The sequence below is a fragment of the Somniosus microcephalus genome, chromosome 2 (assembly GCF_052327205.1).
Source record: "Somniosus microcephalus isolate GS21.2 chromosome 2, FLI_Smic_1.0, whole genome shotgun sequence".
Classification (NCBI taxonomy): domain Eukaryota; kingdom Metazoa; phylum Chordata; class Chondrichthyes; order Squaliformes; family Somniosidae; genus Somniosus; species Somniosus microcephalus.
This window is the reverse complement of record NC_140988.1, coordinates 347,453,727-347,471,981: the sequence shown is the minus strand read 5'-3', so window position 1 is coordinate 347,471,981 and position 18,255 is coordinate 347,453,727. Positions and strand designations below refer to the sequence as shown.

The window sequence follows — 18,255 nt, the reverse complement described above, 5'->3', positions numbered from 1 at the left end:
AAAGAAAGAATAATATGTCAGTGTTCTATGTAACTTAGAGACACATTGTAAGGCAACCACGTTCAATGCAGACAGATGTGGGCTTTCCGGATCCTTTACTTATTTTATTGCTGACTTTAGCTCGAGCGTTTGATTTATAACTCTTACGCACAATGCTGGTAATAAAGGAGAAACTAGGCTCAAAGGTTGATGTAATTTTTGTCTGATTATGCTCCTGTGAAGCGCCTTGGGATATCTTACTATGTTAAAGGCGCTATATAAATGCAAGTTGTTGATTACAGCTAGTGGGAAAGATTGAACAGGTTGGGGCTTTTTTCTTTAGAAAAGAGAAGACTCCGAGGAGACTTTAAAATTGCGAATGGGTTGGACAGGGTAGATGTGGAGAGAACATTTCCACTTGTGGAAGAATCCAAAACTAGGGACCATAAATACAAAGATAGTTACTAATAAATCCAATAGGAGAATAAGGAGAAATTTCTTTACCCAGAGAGTGGTTAAAATGTGAAACTCACCACCACAGGAGGTGGTTGAGGCAAATAGCTTAGATACTTTCAAAAGGGAAGTAAACGAGTACATGAGAAAAAAGTGAATAGAAGGACTCGCTGAAAGGCTGAGATGAGGCAGGTGGAATGGGAGGAGACTCGTGTGGAGTACAAACACCAGCACAGACCTAGTTGGGCCAAATGGCCTGTTTCTGTGCTGACGTTCTATCTAATTCTGTGTAATTGCTTCATTTACAGTGGTTAGCGGGAGACTTGCTCTGGGCCGCTATGTATTAGTGACTTTGGGGATGAAAATTCCAATCCAGCCCTGGGCGCATCTCTGGAGTAAATGGGGTGTCCAAAAAATGGGGTGGAACTCAGTTCCTTGTGGATTCTGCCTCGTTTAGAGAAGGACAGGAAATTCCGTTGGGGGCGGTGGGTGGGGTTGGAATGGGTGGCTCTTCCATCCGCAACTCCCCTCCACCCCACCCCCTCCACCCCCCACCTCCCCCACCCCCTCCCCCTCCACCCCACCCCCTCCCCCTCCCCCTCCACCCCTCCCCCTCCCCCTCCACCCCACCCTCCACCCCTCCACCCTACCCCTCAACCCCCTCCACCCCCTCCCCTTCCACCCCACCTACCCCCTCACCCCCACCCCCTCCCCCTCCACCCCCACCTCCCCCACCCCCTCCCCTCCACCCCACTCAACCCCCTCCACCCCTCCCCCTCCACCCCACCCTCCACCCCTCCACCCCACCCCTCAACCCCCTCCACCCCACTCAACCCCCTCCACCCCTCCCCCTCTCCCCCACTCAACCCCCTCCACCCCTCCCCCTCCACCCCACTCAGCCCCCTCCACCCCTCCCCCTCCCCCTCCACCCCACCCCTCAACCCCCTCCACCCCACCCACCCCAACCCCTCCCCCTCCACCCCCCACCTCCCCCAACCTCTCCCCCTCCACCCCACTCAACCCCCTCCACCCCACCCCCTCCACCCTACCCCCTCCCCCTCCACCCCCCCAACCCCCTCCCCCTCCCCCTCCACCCCACTCAACTCCCTCCACCCCTCCCCCTCCCCCTCCACCCCACCCTCCATCCCACCCCTCAACCCCCTCCACCCCACCCCACCCCATGACATGGCTGGGGGAGTTCATGGACTTCACTGGGAAAATATGTCAGTATGACTCCTGATAGGCACAACAGAACCTACACCATTCCATTATAAGATGATGGTGCCACTCTGACTTTCTAGGCTCTGTCGGAGTGGGCACTGCTGATTTGCCCTAACAGCCCTCCCCGAGCCCGTTGATGACCCTGTCTTTTCAATTTGGGAAGGAAGCTACAGCAACAACAACAACTTGAATGTATAGCATCTTTAACGTAGTAAAATGTCCCAAGACACTTCACAGGAGCATTAACAGGCAAAACAAAATTGACACCGAGCCAAAGAAGGAGACATTAGGACAGGTGACCAAAGCTTGGTCAAAGGTAGGGCAGTGAACGCTGGCAGGCTGCAGTTGAGGTAGCTAATTCAACACAAACCTTAAAATGAGCCTATGACCTTCTATGGCTCAGTTACAGATTGCCTTTACCAGCTGAGCCATTGGGAAAGCCTCTTGTAGTGTCCGTGTGTTGATAAAGACACTGAAGACAGGAGTTGGTTCATAGGTATTTACTAAGCAAAGTCTGGGGGGGGGTTCTAACGGATATACACAATACACAGGCTTATATAGCCCGAGTGGCAATCACCGGCACCACAGCACACCTGGGGCTCTTAAAGGCACATACACTAGAATTCCTCCCCTTTTAGCTAACCAGTACATCATATTTTAAGTAATTATTAATTTACATGTTATAAGCAAAATAATATACATTGCTGTAGTTAATTAATTATAAGTCAGTCTCTCAGGAGGCTTCCTGACTCGGTCCGGATAACGCCTCGGTGGTGTAGTAGTTTTTGGTGGTGTAGTAGGTTCTTCTGGCAAGGCTGATTCGACTTGAATGCCAGTGTCGGGTTCATCGGGTTCCAGTATCACCGGATCGGAGGTAGATATGGGTATCTCTACTTCATCGTTAGATGTATAGAGTTGTGGTGTAGGTTGTCCCTTTTCGGATGACTTTATGATTTGGTCAGCATGGCGCCATATTATGCTTTCTCTGATGTCCACGGTATACATCAGTGGTCCTAGTCGTGTGCAAATAGTTCCAGGCTGCCATTTCTCGGTACGGTAGTCCCGAGCCAAAACTTGTTGACCTATCTGGAAGGTTCTAGTTGGCCTTTCATTCATGCCTTGAAACTGCCGGTTCTCCACGTCCCTTCTGATGTTGGGCTTGACCAAATCCAGCCGGCATCTTAGGTTTCTATTGAAGAACATCATGGCGGGAGTTTGGTTGGTAACCATATGTGTTGCATTCCTGTATGCGAATAAGAAGTTATCCACCTTGTGCTGAAGTTTTATGTCTTCATTACCCATGGCCTTTATGGCCTTCTTGAAGGTCTGGACAAACCTTTCAGCCAATCCATTGGTGGCGGGATGGTATGGGGCGGACGTGTAGTGCTTAACCCCATTGTTTTTTAAGAACTTTCTGAATTCTTCGGACACAAATTGCGGTCCATTATCAGAACAGATCTGTTCCGGCAGCCCATTCCTGGCAAATATGGTCCTTAATACTGTGATGGTTTTTTCCGTGGTGGCGGAGAACATCTTTATTACCTCCGGCCACTTGGAGTGTGCATCAACCGCGATTAAGAACATTGAGTCCATAAATGGACCAGCAAAGTCGATGTGTACCCTTTGCCAGGGAGATGAGGGCCACTCCCATGGATGTAGAGGGGCTTGTGGTGGAGCGTTTTGGACCTTCTGGCATCCTAGGCAGCTCTTGGTCATTTCTTCGATGTCTCCATCGATACCTGGCCACCATACAAACGCCCTGGCTAGGTTCTTCATTTTCACTCCACCCAGATGCCCCTCGTGAAGCTCCTTTAGCACTTTATCCTGGAGTTTGGGTGGAATCACCACTCTGGATCCACACATCAAGGTTCCTCGGCACACTGACAGCTGTTCTCTTCTTTGCGAGAATGCTGGCAACAGTGGTTCGCCATGTGCTGGCCATCCCTTCACTGTTAAATCGTAGACCCGTGAAAGAGTCGGGTCATTTCTCGTTTCCCTTTCAATGGCAGAATTTGTTACTGGTAGACATTCCACTATGGTAGAGTGGAACATCTCCATTGGGCCTACTGTAGGTGCCTCTTCTACCGTTGGCAACGGTAGGCACGATAAACCGTCAGCATTCCCATGCTGTTTTGACCCTTTGTATTCTATGTTGTATTGGTGTGCCCCTAGAAAAAGGGACCACCTCTGTAGCCTTTGCGCTGTCATAATGGGAACACCCTTTTTAGGGTTGAATATGGAGATGAGGGGTTGATGGTCAGTCAACAAGGTAAATTTTTGTCCGTGTAGGTAATGGTTGAATTCCTTTACTCCCCATACCAGGCTGAGTGCTTCCCTGTCGATTTGGGCATAGTTACGCTCAGCTGCGTTCAATGAGCGTGACGCAAAAGCTATCGGCCGTTCTGAGCCATCAGGGAATTTAGGCGATAATGCTGCTCCTATGCCGTAAGGGGATGCATCGCACGCCAGTCTGATTGGCAGTGATGGGTTGTAATGAGCCAAAACTTCTTTGGATGTGATTAAGTCTTTGAATTTATGGAAGGCACTTTTGCAGTCTTCGTTCCATTTCCAAATTACTCCTGTTTGTAGCAGTTCATTAAGAGGGTGTAGAAGAGTTGATAAGTTCGGTAAAAATTTATGATAGTAATTTATTAATCCCAGGAACGACCTTAATTGTGAAACATTTTCAGGTGCTGGGGCTTTTATGACCGCCTCAGTTTTTTCAGGTGACTTATGCAACCCTTCCTTATTTATTATGTGGCCACAATATGATATTTGATTTCGGAAAAATTCGCACTTGGGGCGATTTGCTCGTAGGCCCCGTTCTCTCAGCCTAGTGAGCACCTGCTCTAAATTGGCAAGGTGCTCGTTGTCGTTTTCTCCTGTTAAAAGGATGTCGTCTAGGTAGCATTGAGTCCCCGGAATCCCTTGGAGGACTTGCTCCATAGCTCTTTGCCAGATAGCTGGAGCGGATGCTACTCCGAAAACCAGTCGCTTGTACTGGTACAGACCTTTGTGTGTATTTATCGTGAGATATTTTTTAGAGGCCTCTTCAACCTCCATCTGTAGATATGCCTGTGCCAAGTCAATTTTGGTGAAACGTTTCCCTCCGGATAGTGAGGCGAAAATATCTTCTATCCTCGGAAGAGGATACTGTACCGTGTGAAGGACCGGGTTTACAGTCACCTTGAAGTCTCCACAGATGCGAATTTTTCTCTGTTCTTCAGATTTATCATTCTTCAATGCTTTCTTCATGACTGGGATGATGGGTGTTGCCCACTCGCTCCAATCTATTTTAGATAATACGCCTGCCTTTTCCAAATTCTCCAGCTCTGCCTCGACTGCTGGACGAATTGCATATGGCACCAGTCTTGCCTTAAAAAACTTGGGAATTGCTGCATCTTCCACTTTTATTGAGGCGGTGATGCCTTTCAAGGTTCCTAGTTTCTCTTGAAACACTTCCTTGGCGTTGGCCAAGATGTCTTTTAATCATTCAGGTATGATGTCATCATCATTTTTTTCCTTACTGGTCACCGTCAGTGCCTGAATGGAGTGCCAGTCTAAATGTATTTTTCTGATCCATTCACGTCCCAACAGCGGTGGACCACCATCTTGTAGAACGTATAAATACAACTTCTGTATTTCCTTGCCGTTGTATACAACAGGCACCCTTATTTTTCCTTTGGGGTATACTTTCTGCCCCGTATATGTTTTCAAGATAATGGATGTGTCTTTTAAAGGTATATGCGGAAATAGCCGCTCGTAATCCCGTCGATTTATGACGGTCAGAGCTGATCCTGTATCTAGCTCCATTTTAACTGGGGACCCTGCTATTGTGAGGGTAACCCAAATGGTCTGGTAATCTTCTTTGGCAATTACATTATGTAATTTGAGAGAGCTTAGTCTCTTGTTCCCGGAGTCGCTATCGCTCTTCTGGTCTTCGGAGCTACTGTCCGTCATCATTTGTACCTTTCTGTGCTTTTCCTTATTGATTCTTTTCCTGTTAGTGGATTTTTTGTTTTCAGATCGGCACACACGTGGAATGTGTCCCATCTTTCCACATCGCCTGCATGCTTTTTCCTTGAACCAGCAGTCCCTCTGGTCATGGGTGGATCTGCCGCAGCGATAACATCTCTCGAAACCCCGTGTCATTTCATGGGTGCCGAAGTCCTGTGGCCTTTGCTGTATCTCTGCAGCTCCTATTGCACTGAAAGCCTTGTCCAGTGTTAAATTTTTCTCAGAAGATAGCTTTTTTTGTGTTTCTACACTTAGGGGATCGCAGACGAATTTGTCTCGCAGAGAATCTGCCAGTCCTGCCTCGAATTGGCAGTGTAGGGTATCAACAATCGCCTTAAAATTCTTGTCCATTGGTTCGGCTGGAGTGATTAAGTTTCGTAACAGCTTGTATGTCTTTGCGCCCATTAGATCCAGAAGTACTGAAGCTTTTTTTTCATCTTCTATTCCATTTGCGGTGCAATATACCTCCACTCTTTCCACATATGTGGTCCAATCCTCTATCTCGTTATCAAAAACATCAATAACATCAAAACAAGCGCTTCCCGCGCTTTTCTTTCTTTTCTGTAGAAAAGATATGGCGCTTCCCGCGCTTTCCCGCCGCTGCTGCCGATGACAACGCTGTTTAGTGCGGTTTCCGTTTGTTTTATTTTTTAATTTATTGTTGGAGACTCGTTCCCGCTGGAGTTTCTCTCCAGGTCTGAACGCTGACCTGCTTGCCGCGCCGGCCGTCTCCCGAGTGCTCCCTCCCAGTACGTTATTGCTTGCCTCCGATTTCGCTGCCTGTCTCAGCTGTAGAGCCAGCTGCTGGAGCCCCAGCCTGACGCCCAGGAAGGATTAGCGCAGTACCTGCCACCAGCTTGGCCAGCTAGTGAAACCACAGCTTCTCTCACTTCCTTGAGTCTTCAGGACGCCCGAGAAATCGATGCCCTTGAGGTGCTGCCGAATTGCAGGTAAGTCCGTTTCCACTTCATCGCCACTGTAGTGTCCGTGTGTTGATAAAGACACTGAAGACAGGAGTTGGTTCATAGGTATTTACTAAGCAAAGTCTGGGGGGGGGTTCTAACGGATATACACAATACACAGGCTTATATAGCCCGAGTGGCAATCACCGGCACCACAGCACACCTGGGGCTCTTAAAGGCACATACACTACACCTCTCAGTTCCTTTTTAAAGCTCTTCCTCATGACATCAATTTCTATGAAATATATCATGGGGTTGGTTTTTTACAAAGGAACTGGGAGCTAGCTTGTTGTGTTCTCACTGATCTGAATTTTATGGTACTCCAGCTAATTAAAGGTAAAATGTTGAGTGTGTCAGGAAGACATCATGGCATTCAATGTTCCTTCATAGTAAAGAAAGGAAGAAGGTGCATTTATATAGCACCTTTCCATGTCCCCAGGGCTGTCTCAAAGCACTTTCTTTCTTTACCAACAATGCAGTCGTTGTTGTTATCAGGGCCAATGAATCAGCTAATTTGTGCACAGCGGGGTTCCATAAACAGAAACCGAGTCAATGACCAGTTCATCTGTTTTTGGTTGAAGGAGGAATGTTGACCAGGATAGTAGGAGGACTCAGTGCTTTTCTTTGAATAGTGCCGTGGGATCAATGTGTAACTGCACCACCTGGTGTGTTTCTGGGTCATACAGAGCCCTAAAGTAGGAGGTTTGATCAGCACTCTGTGTTAATTGTCCCTGATGCCAGCCGGTGTTTATGTTTATGTCCATATACCTTTAATAATCTTCAGTGCCCGAATCAGGTTCCCTCTAAGTTTCCAGCGATTCCAAATTCCAAGGCACCTTCAGAGCTCAATCTTCTCAGATCGAGGATTGTTCTTGTTGCCTCTTCTCTTCAACTTCTCCTGAGACACGTTGGGCCAGATTTTCAGTGTGCCGTGAGGCAGGCTTTCAGGCGTGCGGGGGGGCAAAAATCCCGAATTCGGGGGTCCAGACACCATCCCGCCCAAAACCCGCCTCCACGCAAGTTTCAGGGGAGGCAGGTACCCGCCCCGCACTGGGACCCGCCGACCCGAGGCGGGAAGGGATTAGTGCCAATTAACTGCCTGTTAACAGGTAGTTAACAGGCAGTTTTTAGCCTAATCCCTATTTTGAGTGGTGTCGTGTGGGATTCCCGACGGCTCCAAACCACGCCAGGTTAGCGCAGGCGGGCCGTCGGGTTGAAGGACTTGGAGGGGTCGCGATGTCGGTGTTCAGGTGAGTGATGGGTGCATGAATGCAAAGGTAAGTGTGTTTGGTGTGTCTAAAGTGTGTAAAGAAGTTTTACTTACCTGTACTTACCTTAACAGCCTTTCTTCCTCTAGGCGTCGGGAGTCCATCACTCAGCCGGAACTGAAAGCTGAATGGCTACGATCTGTCAAAAGTGACAGCCTTCAGCTTTCAGTGCCGGTGAGAGTTCTAACTGAGTCTGCGTAGAAGGACTCAGGTTAGAAGTCAGACTGTCAGTGTTTGACAGCTTCAAGCAGCTGTGAAACACTGATATTTCATCTGTCAAAAACTCTTGACAGGTGAAATTTCAGTCTGTGACGTCACCTGTTGCCGGGTGGCCCTTAATTGGCCTGCTGAGCCCGCTGGGCGAGCTCAACAAGGTCAATCAAGGGAAAATCGCGTCGATTGGCCAGACGTCGATGGAGGCAGGACTAAAACCCGAAGGTTGTAGTCCCGCCTCCTTCCCGACAGCTCAATGAAAATCCAGCCTGTTATCTTTCCTGGGGTGAGTGGACCAAAATTGGGCACAATACTCCAAAGAAAGTCAGCGGGAAGGGCGCTGCAATTGGCCCTCATTGCTCCTAGTAACCTGGGGACGAGGGGGTATCAGTTCAGGAATGCTAAACCCGATGACCCCCCTGCTAGGAAGTGTGCGTGTTGGGCGAGGCCAGCTTGAGAGCTGGGTGCGATGCCTTCTGCAGTCACGTAGGCCTCTGACAATGCCCAGACTCACACGTGAAGAAAACCACTCGGGTCAGGTCCCAGCAAGAGCCAGCTGGGGTGAAATTGAACCAGGGCGGGGTCGTAAGACAGGCGGCAGCGCATTTGTCCCATTCAATATTCAGTGCCATTAAATTAAATAGAACTGAATATCGGGGGTGTCGTATGACGGTCGGCAAAAGTGATGCCGCCAGATTTGCGCCACGACCACGTCCAATGTCAGCCCCGAGCACCTTCATGAGAGGAGGTTAAATACCCAGATAAACAATATTTAATGATTCCTGACAAAATAACCAGTAAAACTACCCAGAGGTAATTTATGCTGTCGAAGCCATCAACTATAAATGAAGTTCATAAGCAGTGTGTTAACAGATGTCCCTTCACTTATGTCATGTATTCGGTTTCCCACACGCAATCCATCATTCTGAAATAACAATAAAAAAATTATGAATAGCTCTAAATTTGGATTTGTGTAACTTAAACTTAACAATGCAGATCTCATCGTGTGCAGAGAAAAATGACCCCTGCTTGTGCAGGTCTAAAATTTCACGAGCTATTGCTGACATTTGGCACTGTACGCAACCTCAAATTCAGCAGACGATGAATAATTTAATGTGAAATCCTTATGACTCAGCAGAGCAGTGTGAGCTCCTTTTGTTCAGAAATTTGATTTGCAAAAGATTTGTTGCACTGCCCTCCATCCTCAGGCCGAGCTCCATCCTCAGGCCGAGCTCCACCATCAGACTGTGCTCCACCCTCAGACCGTGCTCCACCCTCAGGCCGAGTTCCACCCTCAGGCCGAGCTCCACCCTCAGGCCGAGCTCCACCCTCAGGCCGAGCTCCACCCTCAGGCCGAGCTCCATCCTCAGGCCAAGCTCCACCATCACACTGTGCTCCACCCTCAGCCCGCGCTCCACCCTCAGCCCGCGCGCCACCCTCAGACTGAGCTCCATGCTCAGGCCGAGCTCCACCCTCAGACCATGCTCCATCCTTAGACCGAGCTCCACCCTCAGGCTGAGCTCCACCCTCAGGCCGAGCTCCACTCTCAGACCATGCTCCATCCTCAGGCCGAGCTCCACCCTCAGGCCGAGCTCCACCCTCAGACTGAGCTCCATCCTCAGACCATGCTCCATCCTCAGGCCAAGCTCCACCCTCAGACTGAGCTCCATCCTCAGGCCGAGCTCCACCCTTAGACCATGCTCCATCCTCAGACTACATTACGTCAGGTCTGGGAGGAAAAAAGATGAAATTTACTTTAGTGCAGTAAATAGAAATCCAATATTACATAACTCTCCAGTGTTTATTGATTAGAAATAATTCGTTAGTATCACTGATATTAGTGGACGAATGCCTAATGGATTAATACCACAGCAACAAACAGCAATGTGATAATGACCAGATAATCTGCTTTAGTGATGTTTGAGGGATAAATAATTGTCCAGCCGGGAAAACTCCCTTGCTCTCATTCAAAATAGTGCCATGGGATCTTTTACATCCACCTGAATGGGCAGACAGGATCTCAGTTTAACGTCTCCTCCGAAAGACGGCACCTCCGACAGTGCAGCACTCCCTCAGTACTGCACTGGAGTGTCAGCCTGGATTTTTGTGCTCAAGTCTCTGGAGTGGGACAAGAACCCACAACCAATCTGACTCAGTAGGTGAGAGTGCTACCACACTGAGCCACAGCTAACACCTAGTCACAAGTGTCCCCCAGGCTAGGGAGAGGAATAGTCAACTAGGGTTCCCACTCCTGGTTGATATCCCTGCTGCAAAAAATACATCTATAGAAACATAGAAACATAGGAGCAGGAATAGGCCATTCGGCCCCTCGAGCCTGCTCTGCCATTCAATGAGATCATGGCTGATCATCCAAATTCAGTACCCTATCCCTGCTTTCTCCCCACATCCCTTGATCCCTTTAGCCTTAAGAAATATATCCAACTCTTTCTTGAATATATTTAATGAATTGGCCTCAACTGCCTTCTGTGGTAGAGAATTCCACAGGTTCACCACTCTCTGGGTGAAGAAATTCCTCCTCATTTCTGTCCTAAATGGCTTACCCCTTATCCTTATACTGTGACCCCTGGTTCTGGACTCCCCGACCATCAGGAACATCCTTCCTGCATCTAGTCTGTCCAGTCCTGTCAGAATTATATAAGTTTCAATGAGATCCCCTCTCATTCTTCTAAACTCCAGCGAGTATAAGCCCAATCGACCCAATCTCTCCTCATATGTCATTCCTGCCATCCCAGGTATCAGCCTGGTGAATCTTCGCTGCACTCCCTCCATGGCAAGAACATCCTTCCTCAGATAAGGCGACCAAAACTGCACACAATGCTCAAGATGTGGTCTCACCAAGGCCCTGTATAACTGCAGCAAGACATCCTTGTTCCTGTACTCAAACCCTCTTGCTACGAAGGCCAACATACCATTTGCCTTCTTAACCGCCTGCTGCACCTGCATGCTTACCTTCAGCGACTGGTGCACAAGGACACCCAGGTCTCATTGCACTTCCCCTTCTCCCAATCTATTGCCATTCAGATAATAATCTGCCTTCCTGTTTTTGACACCAAAGTGGATAACCTCGCATTTATCCACGTTATATTGCATCTGCCATGCTTCTGCCCAATCACCCAACCTGTCCAAATCATACTGGAGTTTCTTGGCATCCTCCTCACAGCACACACACCCACCCAGCTTTGTGTCGTCTATGTAGAGACTCGTTGAATAGCGGGCCCATACTTACTGTTGAGGCTGACATGTGAGGAATGACCACTTGTGCAAGGTTGTGGAGGTTGTGAAAACTTGTTTGTGAGGGCGGAAGGAAAGTGCTCTTATAATATATTCCAGTTTGTTTTATTGGTGGGATCTGTCACTAAGGCTGGGATTCTTCCCAGATAACCCTGCCAGTCAATATCCTAATGTTCCTAGCCGGACAAGTTGCATGAGTTCACCTTTTAAACTTGAGCATACCCACATGCATACTCGAAGACCGATTTTAATCCCCTGCGCCCGACGAGGACGGGATGTACGAAGGATTAAAATAAAATGGCGCCCTGCCCTCCGGCTTTATGCCGCACTTACACCGGACAATATTATAACTCCCGGGTTTCCGGAAGTGTGTGAGGCCCTCGCCGCAGACAGGTGAGAGCCTCGTTATGCAGAAGTCGTGGTCTGATGATGTCACTCAGACATCAATGCTATTTTAACTTTGTGTCGTAAAGTCAGTGCCTGGTGCAGGCGTTGCCAGGGAAACCCAGTGACAAGGTGCAGCAGGCCCAGAAGAATGTTTAAAAGGTAAGTATTTTTTTCTTGTGGGCCAGGAGGAGCAGGAATGATCCTCTGGGCCCCACAACGAGACCCAAGGCCCTGAGCCTCCTACCACACTTACCCAACCCCTACCTGCTGGCCTGACACCATTGACCCTGGGTTCAGGGGGGAGTCGGGCCTGGTATATTTAAATGAAGCCTGGGAGTTAAAATGGCCCAGGCCTCATGTCAGCAAGACAGGGCAATCCTGACACTCGGACCACTGACCCTACATCACTCTCAGTTAAAACCAGGCCTTTGGAGTCCCTAAGCTTTGGTTCTTAGGCCAATTGGGCCTAAGTTCTCCAGGTATCTCATCCTTGTTTTCAAATCCCTCCATGGCCGCATCCCGCCCTATCTCTGAAACTTCCTACATCCCTCCAAGATATCTGCGCTCCTCTAATTCTGGCCTCTTGTGCATCCCCGATTTTAATGACTCCACCACTGGCGACCATGCTTTCAGCTGCCTTGGCCCTAAGCTCTGGAATTCCCTCCCTAAACCTCTCCGCCTCTCTACCTCTCTTTCCTCCTTTAAGATGCTCCTTAAAACCTACCTCTTTGACCAAGCTTTTTGTCATCTGCCCTAATTATCTCCTTATGTGGCTCAATGTCAATTTTGTTTGATAACGCTCCTGTGAAGTGCTTTGGGATGTTTTACTACATTAAAGGCGCTATATAAATACAAGTTGTTGTTGTTGGTATTAGGGCAAGTAGGACGTATCACTATGGTAGGACGTATCACTATGGTAGGACGTATCACTATGGTAGGACGTATCACTATGGTCTGTGCACTCTATATCATGCAAACAGAAACTGCTTATGGTGCTCTCCCAGTAGTTTACATGAAGACCTAAGCACAGTGATGGGTTCCTATGCTGACAGACACCCAGCTGACTAAAACAAAAGAATAAAAAGGAGGTACTGATACCAAGATTCCTCTTTTAAATTGGCTCCAAGTAGTTGCTAAATGGTGACTAAACTTCAATCAATTGCCTTTAATCCAAAGTTACTTTTGTGATGTATGATGTACATTATTGTAATTGAAGTTCTCTTTTCCAGGCTGATTTTTGGCACACTTTATCCAGCGTATTCTTCTTACAAGGCTGTAAAAACAAAGAATGTCAAAGAATACGTAAGTGATCATAGTTATTATTGCTGCAATAATAGTTCCTGCAATAGTGGCCAGTATCCCTCCAGCAGTGTTGAAACCCTGAAAAAACTCTTCACAATTGTCAGTCTAGTGTGAATTTAATCACACGAGCTTATATCAGACTATAACCTCGGCCCCTGTATTTCTTTATATATTTTTTTCTCTTGTTTTCTCACATGGTAGCTGCCATCATCATTCACACCTCACCTAGAGTCTTTTGTTTCTTAACTTGTCCCATTACCTCTCCTTTTGCCTTGCACCATCATCCCTTTTGTCTTTTAATCTCTCCTGCCTTCCATCCTACCACAGGCCTTCCCTTTGTTCTTTCCTCCCCTCTTCCCTGCCGCTGCTTAAAAATTGCTCTCCTCTAACCTTTTCCAGTTCTGACGAAGGATCCCCGACTCGAAACATTGACTCTGTTTCTCTCTCCTCGATGCTGCCTGACCTGCTGAGTGTTTCCAGCATTTTCTGTTGTTATTTCAGATTTCAAGCATTCGCAGTATTTTGCTATTGTATTGTGTGAATTTAATCTTATTGATTCATTTTGGGACAATTCTTTTTGTTGTTTTATCTCCCATTTGCACTAATTTGAATCATAAATCATACTGCACAGAAGGAGGCTATTCGGCCCATCGTGCCTGTGCCGACTCTGTAAAAGCTATCCGATTATTCCCACTCCCCTGCTCTTTGCCCATAGCCCTGCATTTTTTTTTTTTTTTTTAAGTATACATCCAATTCCCTTTTGAAAGTTACTATTGAATCTGCTTCCACCACCCTTTCAGGCAGTGCATTCAAGATAACACCAACTTGCTGCATAAAAAAAATTCTCCTCGTCTCCCCACTGGTTCTTTCACCAATTACCTTAAATTAGTGTCCTCTGGTTACCAACCCTCCTGCCAGTGAAAATAGTTTCTGACATGAATCAGTCATTCATGAAAGAAAGACTTATGAAATAATACTGAGCGGCCTGTGGGTGGCGCTGTCCAGGGAGAGTATAAATACTCGGGCACGGGCCCAGCTTGTGCAGGACATTCTTAACAGGAACTAGTGAACGACACAGCTAGACCTCCATGTTGTAAAACAGTTGATTAAAGCTCTGTTTAACGCTTAGACCAAGCGCCTAGTAGTTTTCTTACGTCAGTTTCTATCAAAACCCCTTATAATTTCGAACACCTCTATTAAATCTCCTCTTAACCTCGTCTGCTCTAAGGAGAATGATCCCAACTTCTCTAGTCTCTCCACATAACTGGATTCCCTCATCACTTGATTACAATCTATTTGCAAGTTGAGAAACTTGAAGTGCTGAGGCCCAAAGTATAGGTGGCCACCTAAGGTTGAAAAGAGTAGGAGAAAAGGCAAGGTATGCTAAGCTTGGGTTTTACAAATCCATGGATTGTAAGAGAATGGAAAAACTGAGGGAAGTAAAATCCTGAGAAGAATGAACTGAGTTTACAATTAATCATCACATCATAAATCACTAGTTTGTTTCTAGTTGTTTCTCAAAGCCAATGGTTTAATGGGTGTATTGTTTGGTGTGGCACGGCCTCAGACACCTACCAGGAAGATCCCAGGTTCAATCCCTCATCTGTGCTGAGACGGCATGGCAGCAGTGGTTCTACAACTGGCCACTTCCCATTCCAATGCTGCCTCCGCAAGATCCTGCAAATCCATTGGCAGGATAGGCGCACCAACGTCAGTGTTCTCACTCAGGCCAACATCCCCAGCATCGAAGCTTTGACCACACTCGATCAGCTCCGATGGATGGGCCACATCATCCGCATGCCCGATACGAGACCCCCAAAGCAAGCGCTCTACTCAGAGCTCCAACACGGCAAGAGAGCCCTAGGTGGGCAGAGGAAACGCTTCAAGGACACCCTCAAAGCCTCCTTTAAAAAGTGCAACATCCCCACCAACACCTGGGAATCCCTGGCCCAAGACCGCACAAAGTGGAGGAGAAGCATCCGGGAAGGCGCCGAACACCTCGAGTCTCTTCGCCGGGAGCAAGCGGAAGCCAAGCGCAAACAGCGGAAGGAGCGCACGTCAACCCAAGCACCCCACCCACCCGCCCCTTCAACCACCGTCTGCCCCACCTGTGACCGAGACTGTAGGTCCCGCATTGGACTCATCAGTCACCTGAGAACTCATTTTTAATGTGTAAGCAAGTCATCCTCGGTTCCGAGGGACTGCCTAAGAAGAAGAAGAAGAAGACGACTGGTGTTATGTTCGCTGTTAAATGATTTTAAGTCCTATCTTCAACAGTTGTGTGAGGTTTTCTTGCTGGATGGGAACCAAAGAACGGGAACGGGAATCCAGTGGGACTCAGTTTGGAGATGGGGATTTGCAGGAGAGTCTGCCCGAGTCTAGCGGAGCAGCAATTAATTTAATGTTCAGTTTGGCTAGATTCGTGATAGTGCAGTGAGGAATGCTCTGTTTCATAAGAGGAGGAGAATAAACCTAAAAGAGTATTTTAAATATAAGCTAAGAGATCATTATAAGGCTCTGTGGATATTTTATTCAGAAAGGAATAGTATTTTATGTTCAGTTTTTAAAGTAGAATAGATTAATATATGTCACGGGAGACAAATTAAACTTCAGTTTTTGATGTTAATAAGTGGAAGGAATGACTGTGCAGAGTGGTGGAATGGTGGTGGGGTTGTTTAGTTAGGAAAAGGGTGATTTGTATGGTACAATAAAACAATCACGATGTTGTAAATGTTTTTAATATTGAATAAAGCCAATAAAAAAAATTAACTGGCCACCTCATTCCTGGGCTAAAGAAGTTGAAAAATCAGCCAGGGGTTCCCACATCTGATAACTCACCCGTGACTCCTGCTGAAAAGTGAGTGAATCAGGTGAGGATGGGATCAGTCTTAGCCGCGATGTTCCTCACGGTCCAAAGAAACCTGGCCAGCACTGACTGTCTGGGCTCACACATGATGAATTGTCATTTAGATGAGGTAATGGACTGGTTGGCACCTGTGGAAAAAGTGTGAGAGGAGCAGAGAAAATTGAAAGGAGAGAGAAAAAAGTTTAAAGAGAAAATAATGTCTCTCCAACCCTTGGGGAGGTTTTGATAGCATGGCTTCAGCTCTTCTGCTTTGCCTTTTAATGCCAGTGCCACAATTTGCTTTTAATATGTTTAAGCTCTAACCCTATCCTTTGACAGTATACGGTAACTTTTAGGGCTTCCTATAAAGGGTTTTGCACATAATCGTTGCCTTGAATATACCTGATATTTGGATACGGAGGCTTGCTTTACAATGGATTATCTGCAGTTGAAATGAATTGGGATTGGGAACAGTGGGAAATAGAATTTTTAAAAATCTGCCGCTTATTTCTGAATTGCATGAAGAGAAGGTTGACTATAGCTACCATTGAATCCAGTATATAAATCACAAATAACAACAGAAAATGTTGAAAGCACTCAGCTGACCAGGCAGCATCCGTGGAGAGAGAAACAGAGTTAACGTTTCGGGTCTGGGACCCTTCATCAGAACTGGAAAAGGCTGGAGATGTAACAGATATTAAGCAGGTGCAGAGGCAGGGAAAGGGGGAGGGGAGGGGAGGAAGGAACATTCTGTGCTAAGGTAGGAGACAGGAGAGATAACATTTTGCAAATGGGGATGGCAGAATCATAAACAGCCTGAAAAATGGGGGCAGGGGTTATAGTCTGAAATTGTTGAACTCAGTGTTGAGCCCAGAAGGCTGTAAAGTGCCTAATCGAAAGATGAGGTGCTGTTCCTCGAAATCACACCTGTGTATAAAACACTGTCCTATTACATGGCTGCTTTATAATTCCTATCAGTGTAGAAGAAACGATCCTGTGTTTAGAGAGAATGAATGAAAAAAACTTGCATACTGCAGTCCAATGGTAATTGGTGCACAGTGAATGTTTTAAACTGTAAATTGTCATCTATTTTCAATCATTGGAAGTTTCCCTTGAGTCTATTGAGAAGAATTGTGAGAATACACTTGAGCAGTTAATACACAGAGCTCCCCCTTGTTCCCTCTCAAGCTGCAGCTGTCCATTTCTACTGCAGTTAAAGAGTGACCAGAACTGTGGCCGTTGGTACAGGATAAACGGAAGAACAAAAAATTAGCTTCGATGGTGTGACTCTCCAACTGGGCTGGTGACGAATCTAAAAAAAAAACACTTCAAACCGTTTTACACAAAGTAATTTTCTGCTGAGCACATTTAAGCCATGGGATACCTGATTGATTTATATTTAAAATCAATTTGCGGCACAGTTTCTACTTTGTATTCATGTCTTTGGCAAGATGTAGCTGGATCAAATCATGCTTTATATTAAAAAATGAAAACAGAAAATGCTGGAAATACTCAGTGGATCAGGCAGCGTCTATGGAGAGAGAAACAGAGTTAACATTTCAGGTCGATGACCCTTCGTCAGAAGTATTTCCAGCATTTTCTGTTTTTATTTCAGATTTCAGATTTTTCTCCTTTTACTTCAGATCCACAGTATTTTGCTCACGTTTTATATTTGTCTTATTAAACCAGGTAAAATGGATGATGTACTGGATCATATTTGCACTGTTCACTACAGCAGAAACCTTCACAGATCTATTTCTTCCCTGGTAAGACACAGTGTTGTATTATTATTATTTAATGGTATCCCAGCACAGATTGTAAACTTCTATGAACTCATGTACTATTGGTGAAGTGTAGAACATAAGAACGTAAGAAATAGGAGCAGGAATAGGCCACTTGGCCCCTCGAGCCTGCTCCGTCATTCAATAAGATCATGGCTGATCTAGGGCTCGAAGCCACTTCCCAGCCCGCTCCCCATAACCCTTCACTCCCTTATCTTGCAAAAATTTGTCTATCTCCACTTTAAATGTATTTAATGACCCAGCCTCCACGGCTCTCTGGGGCAGAGAATTCCACAGATATACGACCCTCTGAGAGAAGAAATTCCTCCTCATCTCAGTTCTAAAAGGTCAACCCTTTATTCTGAAACTATGCCCCCAAGTTCTAGATTTCCCCACGAGGGGAAACATCCTCTCTGCATCTACCCTGTCGTGCCCCCTCAGTATCTTATATGTTTCAATAAGATCACCTCTCATTCTTCTAAATTCCAATGAGTATAGGCCCAATACTCTGCTCAGCGTATAGAGTACTAATAATAAAACCCCAGCACTAAATTTCCTTTTCTTCCGTCCACTGA

The 18,255-nt window shown here is 46.7% G+C and overlaps 1 protein-coding gene across 4 annotated transcripts in view; it reads left to right on the top strand.

Moving 5' to 3' along the window:
- LOC147123665 (receptor expression-enhancing protein 1-like) overlaps positions 1-18,255 on the top strand; it is a 114,069-nt gene that overhangs the window by 33,459 nt on the left and 62,355 nt on the right. For 3 of the 4 annotated variants that reach the window (XR_015074983.1, XR_015074982.1, XM_085975494.1), the window contains exons 2-3: positions 12,982-13,054; positions 17,589-17,665. Coding sequence is in view for 1 of the 4 variants with exons in the window: in XM_085975494.1 (XP_085831620.1) it covers positions 12,982-13,054; positions 17,589-17,665 (150 nt within the window). In the remaining 3 variants the exon portion in view is untranslated. Of the gene's footprint in view, positions 1-12,943; positions 13,055-17,588; positions 17,666-18,255 lie in introns of those variants that run through there. The other variant, XR_015074981.1, reaches the window with a different exon arrangement.